Raw genomic sequence first — 25,921 nt, 5'->3', positions numbered from 1 at the left:
CCAAAAAACAGAAACAAAATTACGACTTTTCAACAATATCTAGTGATGGGTGATTTCAAAACTTTGCTTCATGAAGCTTCTGAGCTTTACGAATCTTTTGCTTCGATTTAGTGATTCGGATCTCCTATCAAACGGCTAAACTGCTAAAATCACGTGACTTTGATGCTCCGATTTACTGATTCGATTCGTAAAGCTCTGAAGCAGTGTTTTGAAATTGGCCCATATATATGGCAAGCCGTTTTGACTTATATTCATTCTCAGGATATGAATTCTTGATATCAACAATTAAATTTTCACTAGTTAAAATGCTAATTTTTGATATCAAGTATTATATTTCCACTAGAATTCTTGATATCTGTCATTGTATTTTCACTAGTGAAATGTCACCAAAGGCTGCCATTCAAATTCAACTGTTGATATCAAGAACTGATTTCTTACTAGTTGAAATTCCAATTTCACATATCAGAAATACAATTCTTACTAGTAAAAATAATAATTTTTTATATCAATAATTCAGTTGTCACTAGTTGAAATGTCAGTTCTTGATATCAAAAATTGAATTGGTACTAGTAAAAAATGTTAATTTTTGATATCAATAATTTGATTTTCGCTAGTGACAATGTTAGTTTCTGATATCATGAATGTGATTGTTACTAGTAAGAAAGCCATTTTAGATATCTGAAATTATATTGATATCAGAAATACATTTTCAGTAACATTTCACTAGTGAAAATACAATTACAGATATCAAGAATTCTAGTTTTTACGAGTGGAAATTCAAATGTTGATGTCAAGAAGTAACATTGTTACTTGTGGAAATGTAATTCTTATAAAAGAATTCATATCCTGAGATGTGAATAAAAGTCAAAACGGCTTGCCATACATATAAATATTGTTGAAAAGTCTTTATTTTGTTTTTTTGGCGCACAAAATGTATTCTTGTCGCTTTATAATATTAAGATAATATTAAGATAAGGACCACTGAACTCACATGAACTGTTTTAAATATGTTTTAGTCAGATTTAATCAAAAATATCTGAATTTGTGTTCCGAAGATTAACGAAGGTCTTACGACTGTAGAACGACATGAGGGTGAGTAATAAATGACATTATTTTCATTTTTGGGTGAACTAACCCTTTAACCAGGTTTACAGCATTTCCTGTTAAAACGCAGATCCAGTGCTTACTTTATGTCGTGTACTGTACGTCCTGCACATGCACCTGTGTATATGAGCTTTGGCAAAGCTACAGACACAGTATAAAAGACAACCAGAAACGTGCAGCTCATGCCACTGAAAATTAGAAAAAAAGACAAAACAGTTATAAAAAATGTGCCGATCTATCTTAGAACATGATATATTGTACCTTATTTCCTGTACATTCTATTTCTTTCTATCTTTCATTAGTAAATATGAAATCCACTAATAGATTTCTGCCTCTATCTTTGCAGTCTATAAAATGGCTCCATAATGCAGTGATTAGTAATAAAACAGAGGCCAAATACACAAAAGCCATGTCTCAATGCTCTGTATAAATAGTCGATGACCTTTCCTTGACTAAAATGCAACCGTAGAAGCGTCATGCTTGAAATGGCGTGGGTTCCCGTGGACATTTTGCAACCCCAAACCATATCAGAGTTCAGTTTTGTCCAGCAGAGGGCAGTGCAGAGTGTTCAGCTGGGGCTAATGGGGCCAAGATCTCACTCAAACTTGCGCAAGTGGTTATATAGTGACTGGACGTAAGTAAAGACACACATGGGGTCTGGCTTTCTGCCCATCACCATCATGTCCTCCACTTCAATAAGCCTATCGCAGCCAGCTTTCTTCCTGGAAATAGAGAGAAACAGATTTAGCAGGGGTGGATGTGTATGGCTGTTCCTCTTCATTCTCCATGTCTGATGACTATTTAAGTTTATATGATAACTGTAATACATATGTTCAGGTGACATTCATAGTGCAGTTTTAGGACTGTGAATATTTCAAGATGTGGGAATTGGGACACTAGGAGAATGATGTCATGCCGCAGGGCTGTCAAGTCGGAGTAGCCGGTTGAGGGGAAGGGGAGGTTCCTCTGAGCTCAACTGGGATTTGTTGGCATGCTTTACTGGTTTAAAGTGCAGGTTACGGACACCCTAGACTCAGACGCATCGGAAACTTAAGTAACATTATCTTTTGTGCCGTACTGTGAGGTGATGTGTAGCACAACTGCAGATGATTTGCGTCAACTTGCATTTTGGAGTCATTCTGTTCAGCTTGTTAAGTCGGGTCACATCAAGTTCACATCTCATCTGTCCGGTCCATTCCTATTTAAAGACTTTTAATACTTTATTGGCGCTTTTAAATGAAAATGAATATGTTGCTGGTATTTACTCACCCATATGTCGTTCTAAACTTATGTTATTTTTCCATAGACCATAAAAGGAGATTTTGGAAGAATCTTTACGAAGCTCTTTTTATAGGCCTAGTGACCTTTTTCATAGAGACTGAATATAGCATCTAATCTATATGGACTATGTTTTTGCTACTCATATGCAGCTTTTTTTCTTCTTTTCCTCCTGTTTTTGAAACATGAGGTTGAGTACATAACACAGTATCCCTTTTAATGCCCTGCAAAAGTGTACTGATGTTTTTTTACAGTTTGGGGTCAATACAATGTTTTAAAGGGTTAGTTCATCCCAAAATGAAAATTCTGTCGTTAATTACTCACCCTCATGTCGTTCCACACCTGTAAAACCTTCGTATATCTTCGATAAGATATTTTTGATGAAATCCGAGAGGTTTGTGACTCGTCCATAGACAGTAATATAATCAACACTTTCAAGGTCCAGAAAGGTAATAAAGACATCATTAAAACAGTCGACGTGACTGCAGATTACTATGAGAATACTTTTTGTGCACAAAACATGACAAAAATAACAACTTTATTCAACAATATCTTCTTTTCGGTGTCATTCTCATATGTTGTTTATGTCCAGTGCTTCCAGGTTCTATGTCAGAACGCTGATTCATTATTAGCCGGCTCACGTGATCAGCTTTAAACACGGAAGCCTTCACTGTGCTTACTGCGGCAACTGCGTAAGGATAATGACAGGGAAGAGAAGAGACTGTTGAATAAAGTTATTTTTGTTTTGTTTTTGTGCACAAAAAGTATTCTCATCGCTTCATAAAATTAAGGTTGAACCACTGCAGTCATGTTTACTGTTTTAACAATGTCTTTAGTACCTTTCTGGACCTTGAAAGTGTTCCCTGCGCTGTATATTGCTGTCTATGGATGAGTCGTATACCTCTCGGATTTCATCAAAAATATCTTAATTTGTGTTCCGAAGATGAATGAAGGGTGTGTCTAATGACATTTTTGGGTGAACTAACCCTTTAATGTTTTTGAAAAGGTCTCTTATGCTCATCAAGGCTGCATTTATTGTATTTAAATACATAAGAAATCTTTTGTAACATTATAAATTAAACTTTATTGTCACTTTGATCAATCTTATGCATCCGTGCTGACTAAAAGTATTAATTTCTTTCTTTTTTTTTTTTTTTTTTTAAATCTTACTGACCTCAAACTGTTGAACAGTTTTTTATTTTGTCATCTGTTTAGTATGATAAAGGGATGACACTAAGACAAACTACTCAACTTCAAGAGATTAAGGCACCATGAAGTGTGTCGACATCTCAATGCCATTGTCAAAAGGCTGAACAGATTTGCCTCCATTCCACTGACTTACTCTGCAGTGCTGAATGCCAGCTCAAAGTTATGTTTGCGCTCGGCAGGGGACAAGATGTTGTAATCAAACTCTGTAGGGAAGAAAGAGTGGACCAGGGCGCAGAATGCCATGCCGTCACTCCAGCTGGATGAGAAGTTTTGAATGTCGATGTTCTGCAGATTAAAGGGAGAGAGTGAAGCTTTATTTATTTCACGGGACACTGGGGTTTTCCCCCGTATCTATCAACACAAAGTCAAAATTGGCATTCCATAGACCTATTTCCTTAATAAGAAATGTATATATATATATATATATATATATATATATATATATATATATATATATATATATATATATATATATATATATATATATATATATATATCAATCATCAAGGTTATGATTACTAAAACTAAAACTAAAACCATAAAAATGTTTCTTTAAATAAAATAAACGTTACTTAAAGTAAAATAAAATATAATAAAATTAACTTAATTTATTTCAGCTAGTTGCCAAGTCAGTTCATGTGATGATGCAAAATTGAGTAGTGTGCAGGAATTATTTTATTCATCAAATTAAATCAGCATTTACGAATCTAAAACTAAACCTTAAAGGATTAGTCCACTTTTAAATACACTTTTCCTGATAAATTTACTCACCCCCATGTCATCCAAGATGTTCATGTCTTTCTTTCGTCAGTCGAAAAGAAATGAAGGTTTTTGAGGAAAACATTCAAGGATTATTCTCCTTACAGTGGATTTCAATGGCTACCAACAGATTGAAGGTCAAAATTACAGTTTCAGTGCAGCTTCAAGGGCTTTAAACGATACCAGATGAGTAATAAGGGTCTTATCTAGCGAATCGATCGGTCATTTTCGAAAAAAATACAACCGTTTATGCTTTATAAACAGAATATCGCCTTGAACGTACTTTCTGCTTCCGCATTCTTCATAACGCTTACGCTGAATGTTCTACTACGCCTTCCCTATTCTACTTACGGAACGAACGCGGCGCCAGTTTAGTTTTTTTCCGTAACTTGAATAGGGAAGGCGTAGGACATTCAGCGTAAGCGTTATGAAGAATGCGGAAGCGGAAAGTACGTTCAAGGCGATATTTTGTTTATAAAGCATAAACGGTTGTATTTTTTTCGAAAATGACCGATCGATTCGTTAGATAAGACCCTTATTACTCATCTGGTATCGTTTAAAGCCCTTGAAGCTGCACTGAAACTGTAATTTTGACCTTCAATCTGTTGGTAGCCATTGAAATCCACTGTAAGGAGAATAATCCTTGAATGTTTTCCTCAAAAACCTTCATTTCTTTTCGACTGACGAAAGAAAGACATGAACATCTTGGATGACATGGGGGTGAGTAAATTTATCAGGAAAAGTGTATTTAAAAGTGGACTAATCCTTTAAATGGATAGTAATAATGAATAACAATAGATTACAAAAAGAAGGTATTATTCTTCTAGCATTTATTCTCCTTGATCAGTGAGTAATCGAAAGGAATAGAACAACTTCCTTTGAGATTCTGCAGACTTGATTGTGGTTGTCAGAGCAGATGATTTATTGTTGTCTGGCTCTTATATTCATATGCAGTTTTCTTTACACTTCATCATTTAAACAGTGTTCATTTCTCATCTGTAGCTGGCAATCTGACAGGCTAAGACAGTCTCTGTCACTGAGGGAAATCGAAATCGTCATGCGTGTTCGTCAGCTGTCTGCTCTGGTTCTCATGTTTACATACTGCTCTCTCTTGATTCTAAATTAGGCTTGACCATTACATTACTATCTCTAACTAGAGCCATATGGGCTGGTTGCAAAGCTGCACTAGAGTCAGTCAGAATATATATACAGAGAAACACTATTACCACACACATAATGTTCATTCACACTCTTACTGATGTTAATAAAGTTGATATGTTAAAGCTAATAAACAGAATACCACTTTATAATGTGCTCAATCTTAAAATAACAGTATAGGAAGCCCTATAAGACATGATAATTTGCATCTTATCAAGCTGAAGTGAAGCCTTTCTTAGTTTTAATTCTCTGGCCGTGTTGATACGTGTGCAAAGCTCCCTTTTTTCTTCTGATTTGAGATAAACCCCATGACGTCTATGGAATGTCTAACCTGGTACCCAATCGTCTTGGATCGACACCACTCCAGAAGAATCTGCTTGATACTGCTAGCGCTGGATACTCCAAAGCTCTGAGAGCGTTTTAGCTTTGGTTTAGAATCCACTGGCTTGGGTCGACTGAGTTGGGACAGATCAAAGCAAGAGGTTTTTACTTGGATTGACTTTGAAGAGCATTAAAAAAGCACATGGTTGCATAGACAAGAAGGACAATTCCATTACCTGTTGTTTTCAGAGTCCAGCCTCTCAAAAATGGACCTGCGTGCCTGGGCTCCAATGTTTCGAGGTAAAGTCTGGGACCTCACAAGCTCCCGTCTGCGCTCAATACCTCTGCCAAAGGATAAATCTCCTGGCATATCCACATTCCTGATGCAAAGAGATAGAGATGGCTGAGGAACATTTCAGTTCTGTGAAATAGATTTTTTTATTTTTTTTAAATAATACTGACTTTATAAATGGTACTGTATAGAAATGAACATCAACTTAAATGATTTAAAGGTGCCGTAGAACGTCTCTTTAAAAGATGTAATATAAGTCTAAGGTGTCCCCTGAATGTGTCTGTGAAGTTTCAGCTCAAAATACCCCATAGATTTTTTTTATCCATTTTTTTAATTGCCTATTTTGGGGCATCATTAAATATGCACCGATTCAGGCTGCGCGGCCCCTTTAAATCTTGTGTTCCCCTCCCCCGTAGCTCACAAAGTTTACACAGCTAATATAACCCTCAAAATGGATCTTTTCAAAGTGTTCATCATGCAGCATGTCTAATCGCGTAAGTATGGTATTTATTTGGATGTTTACATTTGATTCTGAATGAGTTTGATAGTGCTCCGTGGCTAAAGCTAACATTACACACGGTTGGAGAGATTTATAAAGAATGAAGTTGTGTTTATGAATTATACAGACTGCAAGTGTTTAAAAAATGAAAATAACGATAGTCTTGTCTCCGTGAATATAGTAATAAACGATGGTAACTTTAACCACATTTAACAGTACATTAGCAACATGCTAACGAAACATTTAGAAAGACAATTTACAAATATCACTAAAAATATCATGATATCATGGATCATGTCAGTTATTATTGCTCCATCTGCCATTTTTCGCTATTGTTCTTGCTTGCTTACCTAGTCTGATGATTCAGCTGTGCAGATCCAGACGTTAATACTGGCTTGTGTAATGCCTTGAACATGAGCTGGCATATGCAAATATTGGGGGCGTACATATTAATGATCCCGACTTTTACGTAACAGTCGGTGTTATGTTGAGATTCGCCTGTTCTTCGGAGGTCTTTTAAACAAATGAGATTTATATAAGAAGGAGGAAACAATGGAGTTTGAGACTCACTGTATGTCATTTCCATATACTGAACTCTTGTTATTTAACTATGCCAAGGTAAATTCAATTTTTGATTCTAGAGCACCTTTAAGTATTATTATTGCTCGTTGTTAGTTCATGATAACTAATGTACTACCTAATGCTAACAAATTAAACTTATTGTAATGTGTCACCATTTTTCTTTCTAAGTGAGAGAATATTGCAGATTTTATTTGCATTTACAGATATTCACACTTGACCCACCTGTCTGTATTGTGTGAAAAAAGCCCAGAGTAAGTCACTGACTTGGCTGGAGCTGAAGATGCCTTCTCTGTAAAACAAAACGTAGAGTGACACAAACAATGAGACAGACTTTATGATGAAAGCACATGCTGTGAATATGAGTCAAAGAGATTGGTTGAATTTGTCCTACCACTGAGCCGTGGAGATCCCATAGTCCTGGCCGGAGTTGGAGCCCATGTTTTCACAGACGGCACTGTAACCACAAGACCAACACACATGTTTAGGTGCTGACAGCAGAAAGAGTCATCTGTAGCCTCACTCTTTGAAGCTGTGATGGAGTCGTACTGTACCTGCATGAACAGGAGACTCTATTTGTGGCTGGTTATCGCTGCTGACCGGCTGACTGTTTGTCAGTGAATCTGTTATGGTTGAGGGCATTGCTTGCATTGGGCTACCAGGTGACTCAGGACTCTTCATAACTGCAGAGTCAGCCACTTTTGTGGTTGCTGTGATGGGCAGGTGTGGCATCGCCATGGGAAGGGGGGCTGAGTGGTCCTGTGACACACCGTTGGGTGGTGAGTTTCTCCTCAAAGGCACAGTAGAGTTTTCTGATTGGATACAGGATGTAAATATGTTACAACAGAATCATTATAATGGCCCCGTTTACATCTCTATCTATCTATCTATCTATCTATTGATTGATCGATCAATTGATTAAATACTTAGTTTATTGAGAATTATAATGTTTATTGAATTCACTTTTTGTTTTTTGTTTTTAATTGACAGTTTTTTTGCGCTTCAGAATTTTTGTTAAGGGAACATATAGAACAAGCTTTCCAAAAGGAATTATGGGTAATACCTGTTGAGGATAAGTGTCCATTCTCCAAGCCTTGGGAAATTGGTGCTGGATCCACTTCAATGGGCTCATCTCGCTCAATGCTCTGTTAGAGAGAGAAGCAATATTTACCGTTAATCTTTAATAAGACTAATAATTTAGTAACATTTAAATGTAATCTTTAGCCAATCTCAGAATGAATATTCTGTACATTATTATGTTGTGATGCCTAAACACACCTGTAGCATTTAAATATGATTGTTTTTAGTTTTTAGACAAAACAGAGTAGAACTTTAATATCAGCCATTTAGAATTCAGAAACCCTTGTTATTAGCGACACCGGTGGCCATTAAGTGAACTGCAGCCCGCAACTTATTACTCGTGCTCGCACTTGTGCTCATGTAACGTACAAGAAACTGAATGTGATTCAATGCCACTGGCATCATGTCAACAGATGAGGTCATTAAAATTACACTGTTACGATAGTTTGATTATAAACTTGATTATAAATGTATGACATATTGACATTACAGTATGGAATGGCTCTTTCGGCATTATCCTTAACATTGTATAAGCATTCGTTACATGTGTCATTGAATGGAAGAGAAGCTCTCAGGAGTGTGTGTAACCATCTCATCCTTTGGATTTTCCCGGCGTAACCAGACCAGTGTTTCACATAAAAATCAGTCTACAGGCTTTCATAGACAACCTAGGAAGTCAGGGAAGGTCTAGTTTTTTAAGTTTTTCACTCATTGCCAATACAAAAAAGTGATTAATACATGAAAATTCATACATAGCCCCTTTAACATCAAAATAATGATCAGTTTATTGGTATTATCCAGAATCCCTAAAAACAAGTATCCTTAAAAGAGGCCCAGTCCCAAATGGATAAGCACCAAAACAGGGTATAGAACATGAGACAACTGATGCGATTATCCAATAAACCCGAATCAAAGACATGAAGAGAGACAAAGTGGCTCCAAATGTGTTTTTCAAGAGGGCACATTCTGCAAAAGTAAATGAGTGATGTGATCTAATCAAAGACATTTGATTGATGGGTTCACTATGATTCACTATGGAGACCAGTAATGTTTAAAGAAGCCTTGTCTCCTTTAAAAATACATCAAAGCTCTGGATCAGGGCCGATGTGGGTCATCAATATAGATACTGCTGCTTTGCTGGTCTATTTTAATCTTAAATAGCCACTTCTGCCCTCCATGCACTTTTCTGTGTGACCTAAATGCAAGATCACATGTTGACATTAGTGCCTTGAAGTTACACACTGACACATGAAGGTCGCCGCCTTGCTTCATTTCCTTTAGACCTCAACCATCACATAGTTATACAGATACAGATGTTTGGCCTCGGCTGCAATGAGCTAACCATTATTAAAGCAGATTGTCTCCTAAGGGGTGGCGGACTAGTTTTTTTAGGGCCTGGATGTAAACCAAAAGAATGACTGTGCATGTTTCGTTGTCTCTGGCGCTGTCATTAATTACCTGGCAGCTTCTCAGGACTTTAAAAAGCTCTTTTGTGTGTGGCCTGAACCTCACTAGTACATGCAAACACATGCTAATATGCTAACAAATGTGCACAGGCTATAAGGAAGTGTTTGTTTGTGAATGCAAATGCAAAAACACACAGGGATTAAAAACCAGGCATTCAATCAGAAAAAAACACTGCATTTTAAAAGAGAAATAACTTCCAAGTGAGACTCAAGGAGTAAGTGAACTGGCGAGAAGGAGGCCAGATGACATCATATCTAAAGAATGCTGGAGGGGCGTGCAGTCGGAGGGGAGCAGCTGCCTGTCCCATTGAGAGAAGGAGACAAAATTCACCCCAGCTATGAAACGTATCCAACTCTGATTTGCTGGCTGAACAAGCAGGTTCTCTGCTCAATCCAGTGCTAAAGTTGCACTGTGAGCATCTGTTGTTGGACTGTCAGTGTCTCTAGGGGATATCAGCAGACACGTGACATGTATTATAGTGTTTTTGCACAGCCTGAATTTGGAAAAACATCGCCTGCAGCCATTAAGGTTTGTATCTGAAATTCCTTCCAAATATATTGGTTCAGGCACTATTTTGGCACAGAGGTCACCTGCTGCTCAGCCCTGGGCTAAATTAAGAGGTTTAGGGGGGGATCTTACCACACCCATCTCACATGTTCACTGAACTGCACGCACTCACCCCAGTTGCTCTTTTTTCCTCCAGGAACAACACATTCCCAATCCCAGTGAATGCGTCATCGCATTAATAGAGAGAAGCAATAAAACAAGTGCAGGAAATAGGGAGGTGAGACAGAACATGTGGAAAAGTGCTTTAGTCTAAGGCTGCAACTAGCAACTATGTTGATAATTGATTAATCTGTTGATTAATTCTTTAATCAACCAATTATTCAAGAATAGTATGAACATAGTATTGCATTGCTATGCTATTTTTTTATTTTGCTTTTATTTTTCAATCTCATTAAAGTTACTACTCATATTTTGAATTAATTACAGTTAATTTTGAATTCATTTTAATATTTCTTTTTAAATGAACTTCCAAAAACAAATATCGTTTTGAATAAAATGGCATATCTAAAATGTTCCATTTGATTGAAAGATGTGTACATGTGCTATAAAGTATTTAAAGTACAGCATTTAATCGGTATAATTCATTTAACTTGATTAAAAATAGATTTTGAAATACCAAAAAAGTGATGAAGATAAGACTAATTGTTAAATAAATTTGTTATCGTCTATTTTCAATATCAATCTGAAAACAATGATTCATTCACAAATCTGGGTCTCAAAAAGATCATTGAATCACTGATTTAATAACTAATGCAATCAGATCAGTTGAATTCACTATTTAATCATTTAATGCTATTTGTTAAATGATTCGACTAATCATTGAAGCATTAATCTGACATTGCTATCAGGCTTCAAGGAGATCACTGAATCATTGAGCTGTTAACTACTGCAACTGGATCAGTAAAATTCACAAATTAATTAATTACTGTTATTTTTTTAACCCTTAAATGCATGACTGTTTCGCCAATCATTCTTACATATTCGGGTCTTTATCGACCCGGATCAATATCTAACACGGAAGGATCTCTACCTGTCGCGATAATATAAAACTCCTCTGATATTAGAGTAACAATTACAGAAGAATAAAATAAATCATGTTTTGTTACCTTTTGGAGCTTGAAGGGGCTCCGTTTGAGCAGATGTTTTATGCCATCATCACTGTCACCGTCAGAGCTCATTTCCCAGTAAATTCAGCAAATAATGGGCTATTTTTATGTTTGAGGTCACGAATATGAGCCCATTCGCGATCTCAAACGTATTCTCAAAACGATATAATTTTCAACATCATCAAAATCAATATTTCGATTGCTAACAGCTTCACCAGATCCATCCAGTAACAGTTACAGTCATATTTGATTGCATTCAGTACTTGCTCTGCAGTAAATCGCTGAGCCATTTCATGTTTTTCTTATTATTTCATTTTCTGTCTGAATGAGTCGTCACTTCAGCATTGTGTATCAGACATTTCACCTTGTGGAATAAAGGTAAATTGCACTTATTCTGTCATCTAAGTTTCAATTATTGTTGTGCAGAAAAAAAATATACATACACTCATACACACCTCGGGTCGTTAGCGACCCTATACAATTTTTACAAAAAATAAATACAAAAATAGCCATTCTTTTATAATTTTATGATTTTTTTCTTGTTATATTCTTTATAATAAATTGATTGAGGAATACCAAGAAGGTTGATGTCTAACTTTAAAAAATGAACGAGGAGGAGGGTAGTGAATGATGTCCCGGGTCACTAAAGACCCGAGGTATGCATTTAAGGGTTAACCTGTTCAACTAAATCATTGAAAAGAATCGGCTCAAGGAATGATTCATTCATTAATTGGACATAGCCATTGGGCCTTGAACAGATCATTGAATCATTGAGTTGTTAACAGCTGCAATCAGAATTCACAATTGAATCTTTCTATGCTATTGCTGTGAACTTGTTCAACTGAGTCACTGAAAGGACTATTTTCAATATCAATTATCATGAACGTAACCATTTAGCTGTTCAGCTCAACTTCAGCCCGAGTTCTCTAGCCACACAAAAGAGAGAGAAAAAAAACCTGGATAGTCCATACTTTTGTCCTCGGGGAGGGTCACTCGTCTACGTGCTGTTCCTCCATAAGTGAGGACACTCAAAGACAATGAGGGTGGTGTGGAGAGCAGCGTTGTCTCCCAGACTACACAAAACAGACCACTAGAAGACTGAATGCAGCCCCTTCAGAGACACAATTACCACTCCTGCAGGTGAGAAGACAAGAAATAGCCTTGAGGAGTCTTCAGTCTATTTGTTTTGTCCTACAATAGGCCTACATAAACAGAATACCTCTAAATGTGGTTACTATGTACAGTCCATTCAGACAATGGACTCCCCTTACAGAAAACCTTTCATGTCAGTCTAAATGTCCCTCTACCGCAAAACAAGAATTTCCCCAACGTGTTGGCAGCCTGCCTGTGCAATGCTGGGGTGCATAAAAGAAGATTTTTCCAGTGGATAATCATAAGGTTGTATTGTATATAATCTCTGAGTGATTTGATGGTGAGTGAAATGGTAATGTGGCGGCTTGAGCATTGTGACTGCAAGAGAAAACAGAGAGTTGCTCTGTGTATGATCAGAGAGATGAATGCCAGTTTTGATGAAGCTCTGTGTGTGTGCGTGTCTGATTTTAAACGTATCTGAGGGGATATTCTTGCCTCTCGGTGACATTTGAGATTCTTGGAACGTTGTGGTGGCGGGGGAACAGAATGGAGCATAAACAACAATAGAGGGCATGTTTGTGGGAGAACTCTGGAGGGTTCAGTGGACTCATTCCAGCTCCAGCCATTTAAATCCTACAGATAGCCAGCTCTTACAAGGCCATCTCTGGTATTAATAAGCCATGCTGATAATGCTATTTATATTTTGCCAATGTACAAATAGCTGGGCTCAATTTGGGAATGGGGGTCATGATCAGAAAACTCAAAGTGGATACTGTTTAAAGGTCCCGTTCTTCGTGATCCCATGTTTCAAACTTTAGTTAGTGTGTAATGTTGTTGTTAGAGTATAAATAAAATCTGTAAAATTTTAAAGCTCAAAGTTCAATGCCAAGCGAGATATTTTATTTAACAGAAGTCGCCTACATCGAACGGCCAGTTTGGACTACATCCCTCTACTTCCTTCTTTAATGACATCACTAAAACATTTTTTTGACTAACCTCCACCCACAGGAATACACAAGAGTTGCATTTGTAGAGTGTGTTTGTCGCCATGTCGTCGAAACGCTGTTATTTTCATCCCGCAGTCCAATCACCGGGTCTGATTCCGGCTCAAATTGATAGGGTAAAATTAAAGACATGTTTACAATAACACTGAGCGCATGCATCTCCACGTTATGGTAAGAGGCGTGACCTTTCCAGGCAAGGTTCGCTAAGCTGCTGTCGAATCACAACACAGGAACCGCTGGCACAATCAGAACTCGTTACGTATTTCTGAAGGAGGGACTTCATAGAACAAGGAAGTCATCAGCCCGTTTTTATGACAGTGGAAACAGCGGTATACAGATAAGTAAATTATGTGAAAAATACTGTGTTTTTTTACACACGAAACATGAACACATGTTATATTGCACACTATAAACACAATCAAAGCTTCAAAAAACCACGAAAAACGGGACCTTTAAGGCATAAATCAACAGTGTGAAAAGCAAATGAATCATTTGGAATTGAAGAGAAATGTTTGCCCCCAATTTGGCCAACAGTAATTTGAGGGTCATTTTTCCTGCTGTAAGTCAGAGAGATGTAGAGTCTATTAAGTTGAGACAGATGGGGATGGGATGCCTGGTTTGTGAGGGTCTTTGCTCTGTAATTTCCTCCACAAACTCAAGTGTTCATGCAGAAAGAAGCCCAAACACCTGTTTTTCAAAGCACCACAAAGCCTGCAATTTCTCTCCTCTAGCAGAAGCAGGAATGGAAAGAAAACCTGTGCAGAAAAACAGAGAGAGACGTTTGAACACTCAGCTGTGTGTGAACTACAAGAATTTCTCTTGATTTCTCAGGGAGTTGGGTGTTGCTTCATTTTCACTCCCACATACTCACAAATTCACAAATGTACACCGTAAAAAGCCTTATAAATATTGTCCTTCAGGCCATGTAAATTCAAGCACTGAATTTGACCTTATGATTTAATTTCATTGGTGTAACTTAATGTAGCCAGGTGGATTTGGTCATAGACATTATTATGAATTATAAAGAGTCAGCATATTCAAATTCAGTTCATCAGTTTGTTTTGTTAGCTTGAGTTGAGATTTACTTAAACTAAATGACTGAATAAGTAAGTTTAACAATGAAATTTGTGGATCGGAGCATTTCAAACTAAATAACTAAGTCTGACATTGCCATCAAGTCTCGGAGCAGGTCTCGATTGGATAAGTGAATCAGAATTGAAACGGAGTTGTTAACCGATGCAATGAATCACTCAAATTCACAAATGGATTAATTAATGACATTTGTGAACGGCTCAAGTGATTCGTTGAAAAGAGTTGGTTCAAAAGAATAAAACATTGACAAATCGGACATCAGGTCTCCACTAGATCATTGAATCACTGCGTTGTTAACTGATATAATCAGATCACTTGAAATCACAATTAAATCATTCAATGCTGTATGTGAACTCGTTCAACTGATTCATTGAAAAGAATTGGTTTAAAAGAATTATTTGTTCACAAACTGGACATCGCTATCAGGTCTTTACCAGATCATGGAATCATTGATCAGTTCAGATCAGTTGAACTTACAAATGAATCACTCAATGCTATTTGTGAACTAGTTCAACTGATTCATTAAAAAAGAACTTGCTCAAAAGACTGAAAATTGTCTTTAAAGAATTTGTCCACAAATCAGAAGTCAGGAACATGTTTCTAAAAATGTAGTGAAGGTCATATACTGTAGTAGGCTATGCCTTGAAATGTAAAGTGTAGAATAGTAAAGTTTAGAGTAGAGATATTCGAAAATCTGTTTAACTACAGTAAAGAAGAAAAAATACTTTGCTACTGTCAGTGGTGGAGAGTTACAAAGAATTTTTACTTTGTTACTGTACTTAAGTACAATTTTGAAATATCTGTAAATTCTTGAATGCGGACATTTGTGTATCACAGTCTCAACGGTTATTTTTTTTACATTAAAATAAAAGAAATGAATGCTCTTGCATCTTCCCTGCTGCCACAGCAGTTTCAAATGATATAAAACTAGCGTTCTTTTTAAAATATTATGCATTTTGTCCTGTATGTGACATCTTTTTATATTGTTTGTATAAAAAAAAAACTTGCTTGCACACATGAAAAATTATGTACACCTCTTTGGTTTACCAAACAACCTCGTAGTGGGAAGTGCGCATGTAGTGAACTCAAAACTAAACTGTCCATTACTCATCTGTAAACAATCATGTGTGTCCTGACTCATTGACGCAGTAGCCCCTGGGCTCTTGAGAAACCTCTTTAGATTAAAACTACATGACCATGCAGTGAGTCCACTTCAGTATGATTCACTGCAGCACGATTGATGGTTTGTAGCTCAAAGGGACGCAGAAAGTCTAAAGCCCCACCTGCAGATGGAGAACACAGACCTGGGCAGTGGTCAAACACCATGCATCAGGCCAGAGAGAGAGAAGGGACCATTCCAGGATTACACATCAGTTTGCACACAATATCTAAGAGCTTAGCGTGGTTTAGACTTTCTAACACCAGATGAGATACCAACGGCCTTGTACTCTACTCCAGTGACAAACATGGGCGGTAATGTGACTCCATGCATGGTGGATAAGCAAGGTCTTCACTAGAGTTTCTTCACCTAAATTCTCCGCACATATGCATTCCTACAAGGTGGGGCAATTGTTCCTGAAGGGCAGTGAGGTCATCCCGTAAACAACGAATTATTAACCTGTAACCACGGAGATGAAAATACATGGCATTGTCTGGAAGTAATTAGGAAAGCCAGGGGCAGCATGGGAGCGGCTGGATGCCTTTCTCTAGCCTCCATCCACAATCTATTCTCTCTTTTCCACCCTCCCTCTCACATTCCCTCTTTCTCGCCCTCTCTTTCTCTCTATTGCACTCTACTGTATTAATAGCTGTGCAAAGGTTTTTTTGTTCTACTCCTTCTTCTCTGCCAGGAATCTGTGCTGGACATGGAGATCCAGGCAGGGCAACGGGAGGAGATTAAAGGTTCCGTTCCATTGTGAGAGCTTTGGCTTTGGGCCAGTCCGTGCTGGAAACGTCAAGCATATCTCAGACAAACACATGCAAACAAATACTCACTAGTATGTTCAAGTAAGCTCCTTGAACCCCCCTGCCAATGTGTAAAACTGTACAGGCACATTTTCATTCACTTTCACCTCATAAATAAAAGCCTGGAGTCCAGTGGCCTTGCAAATGTGGACGCTTAAGTGAATCTTTGCAAACAAATGCTCAGCCTTTAAGCCTTCAGAGGTCTGCTCAGCTACCTGGCAGGCTATCCAAACCTAGAAAATTCCCAACATCAAAACCGAATTTAAAGCAAAGCACATCAGATCAAACGACATTCCTTTCTGGGCTTCGTGTTTTAAAAACAGCTCTTCTTTGGCAATATTAGATGGCTGTGTGGACTGAAAACTAGATGTACTGGCACTATATGGTGAGGTAAGCAAAGTGAGAAGAGCGTTTCTCACACTCCCAGAGCCAAACATGGGATTTGAAGTACTATTATGGTCATTTGGTAATGCTTGGCATCATGGGGTGTGTGTAGAGTAGAAAAGGTCCTTGCTACAGATGTGTGGTGTGTATAATTGTGAAAAGGGAAGATATAAATGTTTATGGTCATGTCATAACATGGTAAACGGTGTATGTCAAAACTGTTCTTTGCCAGTTTGAAAGTTCTTGACTGAAAAGTATTTATGATATGACCACAAGATGATTCACAGTAAAGATAAACATGTGAGGATGTACGTAAGCTCCTCAGTAAAAACAATATACATCTTAATTCATTAGCTACTTCCCAAGTCAAACTTATATTTATATTTTTTATTTACCTTTAATAGTCTACACTAGTGCATCCTGAAATACACACTAGCATCTTCATAGCAGAAAAAGTGCACTACGTTTTCTTTTAGGGCTAGTTTGATTTAAGAAAATGGTACTAATTCTGCTAGTTGCTGCAAGTCTAGAGGAGGATGTTAATGCCATAATGCAGATGATTCAATGTCTCTGAGAAGGTGTGTGGACTGACTTTTGGCAACAGTATTGCAAAACGCAAAATACGTACAATACATACAGTATCTCACAGAAGTGAGTACACCCCTCACATTTTTGTAAATATTTTATTATATCTTTTCATGTGACAACACTGAAGAAATTACACTTTGCTACAATGTAAAGTAGTGAGTGTACAGCTTGTATAACAGTGTAAATTTGCTGTCCCCTCAAAATAACTCAACACACAGCCATTAAAGGTCCCGTTTTTCGTGGTTTTTTGAAGCTTTGATTGTGTTTATAGTGTGCAATATAACATGTGTTCATGTTTCGCATGTAAAAAAACACAGTATTTTTCACATAATTTACTTATCTGTATACCGCTGTTTCCACTGTCATAAAAACGGGCTGATGACTTCCTTGTTCTATGAAGTCCCTCCTTCAGAAATACGTAACGAGTTCTGATTGTGCCAACGGTTCCTGTGTTGTGATTCGACAGCAGTTTAGCGCATCTTGCCCGGAAAGGTCACGCCTCTTACCATAACGTGGAGATGCACGCGCTCAGTGTTATTGTAAACATGTCTTTAATTTTACCCTATCAATTTGAGCCGGAATCAGACCCGGTGATTGGACTGCGGGATGAAAATAACAGCGTTTCGACGACATGGCGACAAACACACTCTACAAACGCAACTCTTGTGTATTCCTGTGGGCGGAGGTTAGTCAAAAAACTGTTTTAGTGACGTCATTAAAGAAGGAAGTAGAGGGATGTAGTCCAACTGGCCGTTCGATGTAGGCGACTTCTGTTAAATAAAATATCTCGCTTGGCATTGAACTTTGAGCTTTAAAATTTTACAGATTTTATTTATACTCTAACAACAACATTACACACTAACTAAAGTTTGAAACATGGGATCATGAAGAATGGGACCTTTAATGTCTAAACCGCTAGCCACAAAAGTGAGTACACCCCTAAGTGAAAATGTCCAAATTTGGCCCAATTAGCCATTTTTTCTCCCCAGTGTCATGTGACTCGTTAGTGTTACAAGGTCTCAGGTGTGAGTGGGGAGCAGGTATGTTAAATTCAGTGTTATCGCTCTCACTCTCTTATACTGGTCACTGGAAGTTCAACATGGCACCTCATGGCAAAGAACTCTGAGGATCTGAAAAAAAGAATTGTTGCTCTACATAAAGATGGCGTAGGCTATAAGAAGATTGCCAAGACCCTGAAACTGAGCTGCAGCACGGTGGCCAAGACCATACAGCGGTTTAACAGGACAGGTTCCACTCAAAACAGGACTCGCCATGGTCGACCAAAGTTGAGTGCACGAGCTCAGCGTCATATCCAGAGGTTGTGTTTAGGAAATAGATGTATGAGTGGGTGGGTGGGGGGTGGGGGGGTCAGCCTGTCAGTGGTCAGACCATACACCGCACACTGCATCAAATTGATCTGCATGGCTGTCGTCCCAGAAAGCCTGCAAACAGTTTGCTGAAGACAAGCAGACTAAGGACATGGATTACTGGAACCGTGTCCTGTGGTCTGATGAGACCAAGATAAACTTATTTGGTTCAGATGGTGTCAAGCGTGTGTGGCAGCAACCAGGTGAGGAGTACAAAGACAAGCGTGTCTTGCCTACAGTCAAGCATGGTGGTGGGAGTGTCATGGTCTGGGGCTGCATGAGTGCTGCTGGCACTGGGGAGCTACAGTTCATTGAGGGAACAGAGCATGATCTCCTCCATTCGGAGACTGGGCCGCAGGGCAGTATTCCAACATGATAACGACCCCAAACACACCTCCAAGACGGCCACTGCCTTGCTAAAGAAGCTGAGGTTAAAGGTGATGGACTGGCCAAGCATGTCTCCAGACCTAAACCCTATTGAGCATCTGTGGGGCATCCTCAAATGGAAGGTGGAGGAGCGCAAGGTCTCTTACATCCACCAGCTCTGTGAGTGGAAGAGGACTCCAGTGGCAACCTGTGAAGCTCTGGTGAACTCCATGCCCAAGAGGGTTAAGGCAGTGCTGGAAAATAATGGTTACCACACAAAATATTGACACTTTGGGCCCAATTTGGACATTTTCACTTAGGGGTGTACTCACTTTTGTGGCCAGCGGTTTAGACATTAATGGCTGTGTGTTGAGTTATTTTGAGGGGACAGCAAATTTACACTGTTATACAAGCTGTCCACTCACTACTTTACATTGTAGCAAAGTGTAATTTCTTCAGTGTTGTCACATGAAAAGATATAATAAAATATTTACAAAAATGTGAGGGGTGTACTCACTTCTGTGAGATACTGTACATATCACAGCAGTTTCCAACAGAAATGAACACTAGAGGTAGTAAAACAGCAAGCACTTTTAATCCTTTTCATACTTTATGATTATGGATTAAAATAAGACAGACTATTTTCACGTGGCTCCAAGCAAAATATTATATTATGACCTCAAAACCCTTTTTACCATAGTGCATGATTTGTAAACAAATACATTTTAGAGTTTTTGCATCACATAACTAGCTCCATATGTTTGGCTTGATCGGTACCTGGTACAGAATTGGGTACGAGTCCCATGAAACACGAGTCATGACAAGCTCAAAAACTTGTAGAAACAAGCTAAAATGGCATATGGTTGCTTCAGCAATTGCGTTCTTATGTAACATTTGATTTTATTAACACTGTCGGGTAGATTTAGGGGTTAGTGTAGGTAACCCCTTACCCCCTCCCCCTCAAAAAAAAAACACTCTTAGATAAGATGAGATTTTAAATGCACTCTAAACAGAGTTTCAACAGATAACAGCCATCCAAATCTTATCTTCCTCCCACCCAACTCTCCACTCTCTCCCTCACACATACACATACACATACACGTCCTCCAGCAGGAGTCAAAGTAGGCCTATCTGACATTTGCAAGGCATATTTTGAGGCACAGTAGAAAGACCCCACTGACCCCTAAACAATTTTTTCACATCAGCAGTAATGGAAGGCAGGGGCCCTTTGTGCTCTGGGCCAAATGTGGTCATGCAGTATGAGACCACACTCCACAGGTGTGGTTCCAAGCCAAGCACCTGTCCTCCGACCATGAGAGACTCCAGAGGAGCCGGCGGTGCTACATCTACACCACATTTTGGTGCAGAAAGAGAGGAAGGTGTCCTGGGTGTTCTTCAAATCCTGACTCACCCAACGTACTTCAAATGAGGCAGAATGTCGACACAATGGCCCATTGAAACCACAGAAATGCTGCGGTAATTGGCAACAGCAGTGCAGGACTCCTCTGCGGAGACAGTACAGAGTGAGGGCAGAGCAAAAGCATTTCGCTGGCCGCATGAACTCCGAAAGGGAAGAGGAACACGGCACGATCCGGCTCATGTGCATTTAAAGTTTTGACGGTAAATTCCTAACATATATAGTATGGACATATAAAGTGAAGCTGGCATCTTTTTGTCATCGATCAGTTAATCAATCCATCTATCCATTCATCCATCAAATCTTCTATTTGTTTGTTGGTCAGAATTATAAAACCTGCCAAAACACTATGAACTGTAGTGAGGCCAAGCACAGAATGACAGAGAGCAAGAAGGAGAGAAAGTGATAAAGATATGAAGTGGACTGGAGACAGTGTTTTGTGTGAGACAAAATGATAGTTGGGAGAAGAAGAAATGCCACAGATACAGTGGCGGCAGTCTGAGATTGAGCCCAGGATAAACTGTTATTTCCCAAGAACAGAAAGTACAACAGGGCTCTGTAAGAATCAGAGACAGAGTAAGGAGGAAGAGCGTGAGATAAAGCGTGATTCTCATGATATCTGCAGGTGCTCACAGCACAGCCATGTGGAGGCAGGCCAGCACACATCCCCACGTGGAGTCTTTTTCCAGTCTTTCTCGCTCACTTTTTCCTGCAGGCTGGGACTGAAAGGGAGTGCGCCACAGACCTGCCACAACAGTCTCGGAGTATTTTACAAGCCTGAAATGCAGCTCTCTCATTATGCGGTTGGCAGGTGTGGATGTGGCAGGGAAGATAACAGCCTTCCTTGTTTCTACTGACTCTCACTCCCAGCCAAAATCAACTGCACTCCCAGCTACTAAAATTATGATGATTTCGAAATAACTTTTACAAACCTGAAATCTAACCTTACGAAACAAGCCAATTTAATTTGAATGTTATGCAAATGATAGTATTTTTATACTCCAGCACAGAGCTCTAGAGTAATGATTGACGACTGCATGATGTTTGAGTTTTCCTTTCTCTGGCAGCAGCTGTAAAGGCTTAAAGATGACAGGTTCAACTCAACAGAAAGTCTCCTCAAACAAATTACAGCTAATCATTGTCTATCATGTCAAAAACTGCATCTCAGAATCTATCGTAAATACCCTCAATTTTGAGGGTTTACAGTATAAATATGCAAACTATTAAATGTACCAATCAAATAAAACATTCATTCATTGAATGAATGACATCTGCTAAAATGGCTTCATGGGCTTGGTTTGATCAGTACCAATATCAACAAAACATCTGAGCATTTCAAAGTGATTGTTTTTAATTGCAAATGTGTCATTTCACAAAAATCTGGAGCCTTTACACAGGCAAGTGAAAGCTGCTCTGAGTGAAATCGGCTCTGTTCCTGCTCCAAATTTTGCGTAAATGCATAATGATGTATAAAAGCCTTACTAAAATATGCTGCTTTGTTTTTATGTAAATGAAATGCAGCATCAGAGCCACCTTAATTTATTTCTAAAATTCCATATTTATTATAAATACTGTAATATAATATAATATGAGCTATATTATTAATTTAGTCCTGTCATGAGAACTCTCTGAGTGTTTGACATGGAAATGGCAACATTGACATATTTGGCATCGGCAGAATAGATCTGATACGCTGCTGCTGATGGTTATTGCTGCTGCTGCAGAGCAAGTACGGGACTTGCTACTGCCAATACATACACAACATGCTGCTGTGAGCAAGTGAGAGATGCTGCTGCTGTACAATATAGCGTAATGAATTACCTGTAGCAGATCTATACAGGTGGAGCTGGGGAAGGTGGAGGGTTTCTGCAACTGCTATAGCAAATGCTAACGAAAAATTTCAAGGTTGAGCTGCAAGCTCATTGGCTACTGATAGAACAGGAACCAATCAGCTGTGCCCTTTAGAGAATGATGTGATTGCAAACAGGTTGAGTTTAGCCTGTGCCATTTAGAGTTTCATGACAGAACTTTGTATTTCATTTTTAAGCATGACTTTCTTAACAATTTCATAACATAATTTCTGCGATTTTAATTCCTGTATAAATGCATTCATGCAACACTAAACAGCCTCTTTTCTGGAATATAAGCCACTTTAGATGCAGCTTCTGTGTCGCCTTTGCAGTCTAAAAACCACATTCATTTTATAAAACTGATCTAACTCTAAATTTGATATTAATGCGGCAAGTTGATCAGTAGCTTGTCAACTGAAAAGCAGCCAACAAATATTACTTGGTGGTCAAAATTGTTTATTCGCATTGTGCCTATAAAAACACCCTTAACCGTGGTATGATAACCATAATGCATGGCCATATGTGGCTTAACTTCATCATAATACTAAGTTGGAATGGTGGTAGTAAGTGATCAAAACATTTGTCAGAGACTGTGCCAAAGGTCTGAGACAAATTCTGCCTTTACAAACATTCAGATAGTTTGCATATGTTTTCCAGCTTCTGGCTTCTCTATATGTCTAAATATTTAGTTTTCGAACATAAGGTTTCTCACATCACTTCATTCTTTCCAGTTCCACAGAATGACCTCAATCGAGGTCACGCTTATACTCATTCTTGCAAATGTCTACTCACATTTGTTTTGCTGGTGACAGAGAAGGTTGCTCTGCTGGAGAAACGTGTGGTGGTGGGGCTGGAGGCTGAGCCGCTGGCCGAACCGGTCAGAGCCGCTACGCTGGGGGCCACAGACGGTGGAGACTGATGCCCTGCGTTGCTGCTGTTGGTCTGTGGTGGTGCCGATCCTCCTGTGAGAAGTGCGCTTCTGTCACACACCGACCCAGTCAGCATCTCTACCTGTCGGGTCAAGGCCTCTAATTGACCCCTGAGCTGCCGGTTCTCCTGCTGCAGCTGCGCCACGGCTCGGCCAAGAGGTCCACTCACATGAATGGCCTCTTCTAGTCTCCGCTCGATGCCTAGCTTGAAAGCGCTGACATCCACGTGGATCTCACGCACGGCATCTCGCAATGTGGTTTCATAGCGGGCCAAAGCGGCACACACCGTCTCCCCTTCCGGAGAGCCCTCGGCCACTGATGCCAACGGGCCTGCGTCCATCTCTGCTGTGAGTCCAGCTATCTTCCTTTACAGTCCAACAACAAATTGAGATCTGTTTCTGATATTTCCCTCTTGAAATTGTTTAAAGTCCCAGATCCATATAGAAATCCAGAGGAAATGACAACAGTGACCTGTGGAGACAAAACTAAGTCAGAAACAAGCTTCATTTCCTTATTGAATGAATAAAAAGCTCATCTTTAAAGCTCACTCAGCATAAAAAAATACAGTAGAACATTGTAAAATTGTGACTGTTTGAGTGAGTTTACAGACCTTGTGTTTCAGTATGATTTCCTGCTGTGAGTGTGTCTGAGTGTGTGAGTGTGTTCTGCCCGCCGTGCTGTTTTAAAGTACAGCTCTCACAGTCACGTTAACCTCCTACTACTCCTGCAGCCCGGGGGAGGGAGGATAGAGGGAGGGAACGAGACAAAAGAGGAGGGGAGATAGAGCTCCACTTTATCCTGGCTCCCCCTCCTTCTTTCCACTGTATTTGTATTAATCTCCACTTTCACAACACAGTGCTCTGTCTCTGCTCTCTCTCACTCACTCTTCCTCACTCTTTTTTCTTCTGACAGATAAAGGCCACTGCTCACATTACTCCAGCTCAAGCATGTCCTACTGTCTCAGCAGGGCTATATCAGAGAGGAACAGACACGCCTTTTGTTGTTTTCTGTCTCACTTTCACTGGGTTCAGAGTTTGGTGGTTGAGGTCAGGATAAAGACTGCACTCTTAAGGTTTTAAAGTACCTGTTTACACTGTAAAGAGTGGCAATATGTGGTTTAAACTGTCCTAACAAGTTTCAGCATCAAGCAATTTGTCCACACTGAATGATGATGTCACACAATCACATCCAATCTGAACATTATTTGATGGTTAATGTACAGTTACGATAAGTGAGATTTTGGGTTACCTAATGCATTGTTGCAGAAACAGAAACCAAAAGTTGTTGCATCATGCAGCATTTCTTGTTGCTGGAATCTTGGTTTGGAAACAAAAATTACAGTTTCACTTTATTTTGAGGGTTTCTTTAACACATTCTTTTGCACCTACATGTCTACTAGAGTGTTAGTAGAGTATTAATTGACTGGTAGGGTTAGGGTTAGAATAAGCTGACATGTACCTGCAAATTCACTTATGTAGTAGAATAGTAGTAATAGTCAGTAGAATGTCTGTTGGGGAATCACAATAAAGTGTTAGCAAATATTAAACAGACAGTCTACTAATATGAGAGTTAGTTGACATGTAGTTGCAAAGTTACTTATAGTCAACTAAATAACTATATATATATACACACACACACACACACACACACATATAGTATACAAAGTTACTTTAGTCAACAGAATGTTAAAAAGGGACCATCAAAATAAGGTGTTACCAAAATTACTTTCATTGATGTAACCTAATGTAATCAAGCTGATTCAATGTTATTAAATGCTATAATTTACCTTTTACATTTAATATTTACTAATGTCATTATTTTATAAATATACCGAAATATACTATTTTTATAAAATACACTACTGTAATAAATATATTACTTTATATTTTATACAATATTTACATTTAGTATATTTAACATACACGACCATTCAAAAGGTTGTGGTCGGTAAGATTTTTTGAAAGAAGTTTATTATGCTTACCAGGGCTGCATTTTTTAAAATTAAAAATACAGTAAAAAACAGTAATATTGTAAAATATTTTTGCATTTTAATGTAACTGTTTTCTATTTTAATATATTTTAGAATGTAATTTATTCATTTGATAGCAAAGTTGAATTTTCAGCATCATTAGTCCAGTATTCAGTGCCACATGATACTTCAGAAATCATTTTGATATGCTGATTTGTTTCGCTTAAGATTAAGATTTCTTATTATTATCAATGTTGAAAATAATATATATATATATATTTATTTATTTATTTATTTTTTGGAAACCATGATACATTTAGGATTCTTTAATGAATATAAAGTTCAAAAGAACAGTATTTGTTTAAAAAAAGATTTATTTACTGTCACTTTTGATCAATTTAATGCATCCTTGATGAATAGAAGTATGAATAAAAAAAATAAAAAAAATCACATTAGGTTGCCTGCCAAAACATTTTGGA

General features: G+C 38.4%; 1 protein-coding gene across 1 annotated transcript; it reads right to left on the bottom strand.

Annotated features, from left to right (window-relative positions):
- Nucleotides 1-1,033: 1,033 nt before the first annotated feature.
- smtnl (smoothelin, like) lies at nucleotides 1,034-24,239 on the bottom strand. The gene is made up of 10 exons (XM_048161093.1): nucleotides 24,084-24,239; nucleotides 23,337-23,944; nucleotides 8,263-8,344; nucleotides 7,754-8,011; nucleotides 7,594-7,656; nucleotides 7,425-7,491; nucleotides 6,066-6,209; nucleotides 5,840-5,963; nucleotides 3,725-3,876; nucleotides 1,034-1,826 (listed from the first exon to the last, which is right to left on the bottom strand). The coding sequence occupies exons 2-10, from the start codon at nucleotides 23,811-23,813 to the stop codon at nucleotides 1,700-1,702; spliced, it is 1,494 nt and encodes a 497-aa protein (XP_048017050.1). The 5' UTR covers nucleotides 23,814-23,944; nucleotides 24,084-24,239; the 3' UTR covers nucleotides 1,034-1,699.
- Nucleotides 24,240-25,921: the final 1,682 nt, after the last annotated feature.

This window comes from Megalobrama amblycephala, linkage group LG16, assembly GCF_018812025.1.
Source record: "Megalobrama amblycephala isolate DHTTF-2021 linkage group LG16, ASM1881202v1, whole genome shotgun sequence".
In the NCBI taxonomy this organism is placed as follows: domain Eukaryota; kingdom Metazoa; phylum Chordata; class Actinopteri; order Cypriniformes; family Xenocyprididae; genus Megalobrama; species Megalobrama amblycephala.
Note: the sequence above shows the minus strand (reverse complement) of the source record. Positions and strands in the feature narration are given on the sequence as shown.

What these genes read in the sequence shown, in the direction of transcription:
- smtnl (XM_048161093.1), bottom strand. Translation starts at nt 23,813, where the DNA reads ATGGACGCAGGCCCGTTGGCATCAGTGGCCGAGGGCTCTCCGGAAGGG. An exon ending in CTGTCACCAGCAAAACAAAT is followed by an intron (nt 8,345 to 23,336) that starts GTGAGTAGACAT and finishes TCTCTCTAACAG; the next exon opens with AGCATTGAGCGAGATGAGCC. An exon ending in TTTTCACACAATACAGACAG is followed by an intron (nt 6,210 to 7,424) that starts GTGGGTCAAGTG and finishes TCTTTGCATCAG; the next exon opens with GAATGTGGATATGCCAGGAG.